The sequence below is a fragment of the Lipotes vexillifer genome, unplaced genomic scaffold (assembly GCF_000442215.2).
Source record: "Lipotes vexillifer unplaced genomic scaffold, Lipotes_vexillifer_v1.1 scaffold1067, whole genome shotgun sequence".
NCBI lineage: Eukaryota > Metazoa > Chordata > Mammalia > Artiodactyla > Lipotidae > Lipotes > Lipotes vexillifer.
In genome coordinates, this window is record NW_006775205.1 from 552,277 (window position 1) to 559,493 (window position 7,217).

A 7,217-nucleotide genomic window follows, 5' to 3' on the forward strand; every position below is an offset into this window, starting at 1 on the left:
TCTCAGGCTCTCCTTCTGGGAATCTCAACCTAAGACACACACTCTCCCTTAGTTTCTCTTTTTCAAGCCCCCCTTTTCCAGAACTGGCTGAGATGATATATTACTATGGCCTGGCACTTCGTACACACTCAGTTAATACTAACAGATTTCCTCTCTCATCTTCCTCGTGGATACAAAGCAGAAAAATATGATGAAAGTTCTTTAAACAAAAAGTCCTCCCGTGAATTTTCCATATCTCTGTATTGCAAATCTTTTAGAAAAACAGGCAAACCGAGGAACTGATTTTTAAAAATGGGGAGATTAAGGCTTACTTGGCAGAGTTGTGAAGATTAGCCGAAATGTCTGTGGACCTTAAATAGAGATGTTTGGTACAGAATAAGCACTCAGTGAGTGGAAGCCGCTGCCCTTGCATTTGGCCAGCCCCAGGAAGCCAGGTCAACCCTTCCTTTCCCATCCTTGTGTCCTCAGCCAGCAGAGTGCCTGGCACAGGGAAGGCACCCCTGTGTCTGCCCAAGTAAACTGCAGTGAGCGGGGAAAGAAACCATACCTTATAAAGATGGTGCAGTTTTCACAATTCCATTCCATCTGGAGCTTGGGCCGTAAATCCAAGCTCAATACTTCTCATCATTGTGGGCAGATTTCTCTGCCGGGCTCACAAACACCCAGACTCACTTGCTTTGGTCGTTAACAGTTTATTATTGGCACACTTATCAGTAAAGCATACATAAAATACAGCTGTTTTATAACACACGGAGCCACTGTGTCTTTACATGTATAGAGGAACATATTAATATGCAAATGGAAAAATTAGTTCTTTTATAAAGTTTCACATAAATACACTGGAATTGCTCCCAAAGAAAAGTCCCCATAAAAGAACTAGGTTAGGGCTTTACAAAATATTATACAGGAAATATACTATGAAAAGAAACAACAGTCAACTCAGATACAAAAAAAAAACAAAACACAAAAGAGTTTCAGATTTATTAAACTGCCCACAAAATTAATGGATTACATGGCTTGAAAGTATTTGGATCAACAGAAAATTTTACAAACGCATACATTCTCAGGGGGCCAAGTGCCTTTCTTTACATAAAAATCTGCCTTGGTGTCTTTGATGACAAAAAGACGTTTCTTGTTTCAGCACTCGGGCTCGATTGAACAAACTCAGGCTCGAGGACCAATTGACATTAGCTCGGCCATAAATTACCCTGCTGGGCCCTCTTAGCTGTTACCCAATGAAAGAAAAGGTGAAGGGGAAAAAAAAATAAAGGTACATTTAAATTACTTTCCCAAAGTGGATTTTTTTTCTTTTCTTTTTTTACTGAAACAAGAAACTCTCAGATGCAAGTCAAAAAGCAGAAAATATTTTACAATATTAAAAAGTCTATCTGTAGTTGGGCTCGGCAGAGAATGAGATCCTGAGCACTGAGGGTTTATTGACAATACGGCCTTCGTTGGATGGTTGGGTGGGGCGAGGGGCGGGGATGAAATTAACAAACGTGGTTAAAACCGAGCCAGGAGAAGCCCTAGCGTTTGCTCTTACTTTAATTACGATCAGTGCCAGTATCTGTGTTACCTGTGAAGGCCTCCAGGGAGGGGTCATGGAAGTTTACTGGGAATGATCCTCTCAATTAAAAAAAAGAAAGAGAGAAACTCAGATCACTGTGGTTTAGAAATCGCTGTTTGCTTGGAAAAGTTTTAATGTCTCCTCCTTCCTCTCTTGTGAGTAAGGATCTGAAATAGTGAGCGTAACCCACGGTGGCTATTGACAGTGGATTCTGGAGCTGGTCAATCTTACTGGGAAGCTTGGGGTGGGGGGTTTTCTGATTTGGTCTCTTGAGTGGCGGGAGGTTTACTGTTCCATGGGCTGCTGTTCCCCAGGGCGGGTGAACTGGTGAAGTCTTCCTCGTCGTCCATGCCGTTGGCCGCATCATACTGCGTGTTTTCTAATCTAGTGATTAGCCTTTCGTCCTCGTCCCCAAACTCACCTCCCATCAGAGTTGGCTCTCCTACCACCATCACATCCTGTGAACAGCAGCTGACATTATTACAGGGAAACCTTGGGAGAGAGAAGCTCAGCTTAAAACACTAGTGGGAGGCGCTGGGGGATCTAGGACAGACACACTCCTGTCCTGTACACCGGGGTCAAGTCTCAATGTCGGGGGGCCAAGATGCATATTGGATTTTTCTACAGGAAATAAACATCGCCTCCTGATGTGTAACAACCACGCGAGTTTATGTCCTTAGTGCGCAGCCTGACACCGGAGAACGAGCAATGCTAGCAATCTGCAGAAATAAAAAAATGGATTTTTCAAAATTAAAAAAATCCACGCTTTTCAACTTGCCGACACTGGGGACTCTTGAGAGGGCTGTGGAACCTTCTGCTGGGTGCTTTGCAAGACCTCCAAAAATCCACCACTTTTATTTAGGGCCTCTGGATGGCTTTGGAAACTAGCAGCCAACACGGGGAGGAGGCAGTTCTGCAACAGTCATGCAACTCATTCCAAATGGCATTTTCTCTGTCCCAAGGATGGTATACATTTTAATTGAAGACAGATCTCTCTTTTCTCTACTCAGCCAGGCCCTTTTATGCAGCCGATATCCTTGACATTCTGCTACTTAATTATGGTAATTAATTTAGGTAAAGTTTTCGATAAAAACAATGTTCACACTGATTTGACAATTTGCATAGCTAATTAAGTCATTAGCAAAAACCTGCTGATTGCCAACAAGCCCTGAATTTACCATCTGTTATTCCATGGTGCCTGTCACCTATCCCCACACAGGCAACCCCACCACCAATCTGGGCAGTAAAGAGAGCCAGTCTGTCCAGCCGGTGCCATAAAAGGAAGTTGAAGAGCACTAATTGTAATTACAATGATGAAGCCAGTAGTCATCAGAAATGGAAGCATGCAAGAAGAATCCATCTCATCACTCCTTTAAGTACAAATTGTCCTTCCATGCAAACAAGGAAGCCACCTACTGTAGCTGGGAGCTCTGTGGAGGCCACCGCTGCAGAAGCACGGGGACAGGGGAGAAGGGCGCATACACAGGGCACAGCTCTGGCCTCTGTCCCAAGGGGACCCTATGGGGTTGATGGGCGACATGGGCATGGAACAGGACACCTGTCAGGTGGATCCTGCTGGGCGGGCTCTGAGCAATAGTCTACTTAAGAGTGCCCGACTGCCATCAGCCTCCACTGAGGCTGGAAAATCAGGGCTGGCCATATGCTTTTGGAGACGTAAGTATGCATTTTCTGATAGGGAGGCTAATTTGCCTTGACAGCTGGGTAGACATTCTTTTCACTGGGGCAAGAGAGGCTTTCCTGGAGCAGTATATTAGTGGAATACTGCCTGTGGTCAGGAGAGTGTCCAGCGGCCCCGCCAGGGTCCTTCTAGAATTTTGAAGGTGCCAGTTGAACAAATCCCTTAGTGACCACCGGATTTGTTTTGGAATGGAAAACGTTGTTTGTTTGACTGATCGATTCTCCTTGAATTAGAGGCGAGATAATCAATAGGTTTCACGCTGTGTTTTCAGACTAATCACTCTTGTGAATTGATAACAGTGATGTTAAAGAGAAATGCCCCAGATGAAGCAAATGCCTAAAATATGACCTGGGAAGACTCAGCAATCGAGGTACTGGCAGGATATTCAGTTGTGTGTTTCCAAGAATGTACTTATGGTGCCACGAAGAGCCAGACGTGACACTGACATGTAAGAGACTCATGAGGACTCTTAAAGTGAGATGCAAAATAGACACAGACTCCGAGTGGCAAGAATGCTGACAGGATTTTAAATGGAATGTGGCCTCCACCTGACCCATTGGGGTGTTGGGGATAAAAAAGTGTTACTTCATTGTGGGCAATTAGGAGACCGCACTTACGATCAGGAACAAAGGCAGGCGGGAAGACCAGGTTAAGATGGGGTGGAGGACGACACGAGGGTTAATTCCACCAAATGACCTGTGTGTAGCACACTTTGCAGGGCTGGGGAAACACATGCATGAGGTGTCATGGGGCAGGAGAAGAATGTTAGAAGCGACACGTGGGTCTGCATTAGTACTGTGAGTCCAAGGTCATCGAGAGAGGCTGGGAGAATGGGAGGTTAAGCATAATTTGGAAACAGAAGAAGCCAATTTAAGCGTGATACTAGCAGAGACGTTCTCAACACGTCAGATGCCTTCATTGTATCAGAAAATAACAGTCATTCCAGAAAAGTACTATGAAAATGGTGATTTACATCACTTCAAATGGGGCTTATACGGGCTCATAATATGTTTGGTATATCTTTGTTCCAGGAACGGCTGGAAACGGTGCCCAGGCATGGATATTTTGGAGCATCCTAAATTTCAGAGAGATGCCACATTTGCCTTACTGATTATAAAACGTATCCTTAGCCAGATGCATAATCATGCTTGTGCGTGTGTGTGTGTACACGTATGTGTGCATGCGTGAGTGATTAATAGATGGCAAGTTACAAAAGAGATGTGTGCTAAGGATTTCATATGCACGTAGATACCTGAGGCCACTTACACAGTTACGAACGCCGCTCTACCTGGCTCTTCTAAATCTCTGGGCTAGGATAGGGGTTCTCTGCTCAGGAGGGCTTGGTTTGTTATCCTCACACAAAATGAGTGGAGACATAACATACATTCTGGGCTCCCTCTAACTAGGGGATGTTGGCACCGTTTTCCCCACACGCCCCACATCTTTAAAAGTCCCCCCCCAACATTCAACATTGGTAGTGAGAGATGCATTTCCTTCCCGTCCCTGCTGTCTCGTGTGTCCCACAGGAGGCGATATTGGTCCATCTGAGAGTAACCCATATGGTCTCAACTCCCCAGGAAGCAGACCTCCGCTCCTCGCCAGGGGCCTGGAGGTGCCACCAGCTCTTGCCCGTGTCACATCTTCTCACTAATCCCCCGTGCAAGGACCACCAACCTCTGAGGAGGACTGGAAGTGACTCCTTTCAGGGCCCCTCAATGCTTCTCCTTAAATTGGCCAGAAGGGGTCACTGCTGTTGAATGACACAGGTCTCCATCCCTCCCAGGGTTGAGGCTGCAGTTCGGGATCGCTCCTAGCCCCTGCTCATGGAGTGAGAAGCAGAATCCAAGGATTAAACCCTAACCCTCGCCAGACACACATGTTGCTGCCGTGGCAGCTGTGCGGACCACAGCCGTGGTCGTGGTAGCACACCCGATCTGTACATGCCTTCGGACAAGGCAGCTAAGGCCTGCAGGTTGCATTTCTCTTTAAACAGGAAAGGGGTGCTGGTCATTCAGGAGACAGGGTTAAATAATGTGGTCCCTACAAGCCAGCCAGTGCTTATACATTTGACGTCCATTCAGCTGGAGGACCTGGATGACCTCCCTGTTTCTCTCAGCCATCTCTAAGTTTTTCTTAATGGAAACATCCTTGTTTGCATGGCGGGGATAGGGCTGAAATTGTACTCGCACTTTCTAACGGCACCTTGTTCTTGTCCAAAGGGTCTCGACTGATTAAAAACCCTCTTGACACAGGTATCTTCCACCAAAATGCAATTGCAGGTTGGGAGGACAAGAGCATAATGGAGTAGAAAAAGTTAGGTGCTCTTTAAAAAAACTGAAATGATTCTGACTAGGCCAGGTATGTCAAAATACATGGATATGTATGCTTCTATTCTATACCCATGGCAGACATCACTAATGGATGGCCCACCAGACCGAGTCCAGGCCTCAGAATCTTTCTCAATACTGTACCCTATGAGCTGAAACCAGGAGTCTGAGCTGGCAGGAGAGAGGAAACCTCTTTATCACTTTATTAGACAGTGAGCTCTTCAATGACAGAGCTTGGGTGGGTCTTTTTTGGTTTTGTTTTTTTTAAATCTTGCTATTACCAACACCTGGTATAGTGTGGGGCACATAGTAGGAGCTCAGAAAACACTTGTTGAACCAATCTGAATTCTTGTAGCCTTTAAGTAGCTATGTCAAAGTTCCAGAAATCTCTGGAATGTACTTTCATTTGTTCGTGGAAACTAACAAATGTTAGTTTCTAAAACTCCAGAATTAGATGAATAAATGGGCTGCTTGTGCGCACTTTTGGGGTTGATTTATTTACGCCTGGCCATTTTTCTCTATGCATTTTCCCATTTAACCAGGAGTGGGTATAACTTACTGGCACCTTAATAAAAAGACTCTGTTTTTCTCCTTTGATTTTTTTTTTTTTTTTCCCCTGACTCTTCTGGGGTGAAAACTCAGTTCAAAAAACAGAGGTAACTCTGGTATTTTTTAAGAACTACAATCCCTAGCAGTCTTAAAATGAAAATAGCATCTATCCCGCAGGCTGGCCACTTTCTCATGAGCTTTTCTTTCTAATGCAACAGGGGCGACAACCGTGTCCTCTGTCTGTGGAGGACAGGAGGAGAGGCCAGGTAATTCTCAGGTACTGATGGGGTTGGTTTTAGCCAGAGAACCTGACCAATGGAGAATGGGGGAGAGTGGGTGGGGGACAGATTTGAAAGACACAATTAGAAGTAAGTGGAGAATCCCCTGGAAATGAAGGTCCGCTCTCACATGGAGAGAGACGGTGCAGGATCAGAAGCAGAGGGTGAGGCCCACAGACCAAGAGAGGCGAAAGAGTGAGAAGGAGGGAAAAGGTAAAATTGCATCGCTTGAGAGAAGTTACAAGAAAGGGCGCATTTTTGAAGACATAGTATCTAGAGGGTACCTATGAAGCACCACGAAAATCCCAGGATTTGAAGCATAGTCAAAAGCCTGGTGAGGGTGATGTGACAAGGGCAGCGGAGAAGGAAAACCCACAAGTCATTGCGGTGGGGAGAAGGGGCAAGAAATGCTTAAAGACACGTGAGAATTTAGAAGTGGTAAGTGCTCTAGTACTGGGATGAGGAAGTCAGAGTCAGGAAGGAATCAGGCAGAAGGGAGCAAATCGAGGAAGAAAACATGGGAGGTGAAGAAAGTTCCCGCCTCTGTGGGGACGCCCTCAGCTGTCAGCTTTGGAGTTCAAAGAAGCCCCCTTCTGAGTGGCCCATTTCCTTGGTCAAGACCCAGAAATGAAAGAAAGGGGTCAAGAGGTCGAGAGAGTTGAAACCAAACCAGGGGCTGAGCCTCCCCCTAAGCTAATGAAATGGGAAAGCGAAATCCACTGAGCTGCATTTGTAGTGGCCTTGAGTTAATTACCTGAGTCTTAAAATAAGAGGGGATGCCCATGTCTCGGGGGCGG

The 7,217-nt window shown here is 45.7% G+C and overlaps 1 protein-coding gene across 3 annotated transcripts in view; it reads right to left on the reverse strand.

Moving 5' to 3' along the window:
• Positions 1–676: 676 nt before the first annotated feature.
• LDB2 (LIM domain binding 2) overlaps positions 677–7,217 on the reverse strand; it is a 388,388-nt gene continuing 381,847 nt past the window's right edge. For 2 of the 3 annotated variants that reach the window (XM_007449816.1, XM_007449817.1), the window contains exon 8: positions 677–2,025. In XM_007449816.1, the coding sequence (XP_007449878.1) occupies positions 1,795–2,025 (231 nt within the window). In that variant the 3' untranslated portion in view covers positions 677–1,794. Of the gene's footprint in view, positions 2,026–4,940; positions 5,084–7,217 lie in introns of all 3 variants that reach the window. The other variant, XM_007449818.1, reaches the window with a different exon arrangement.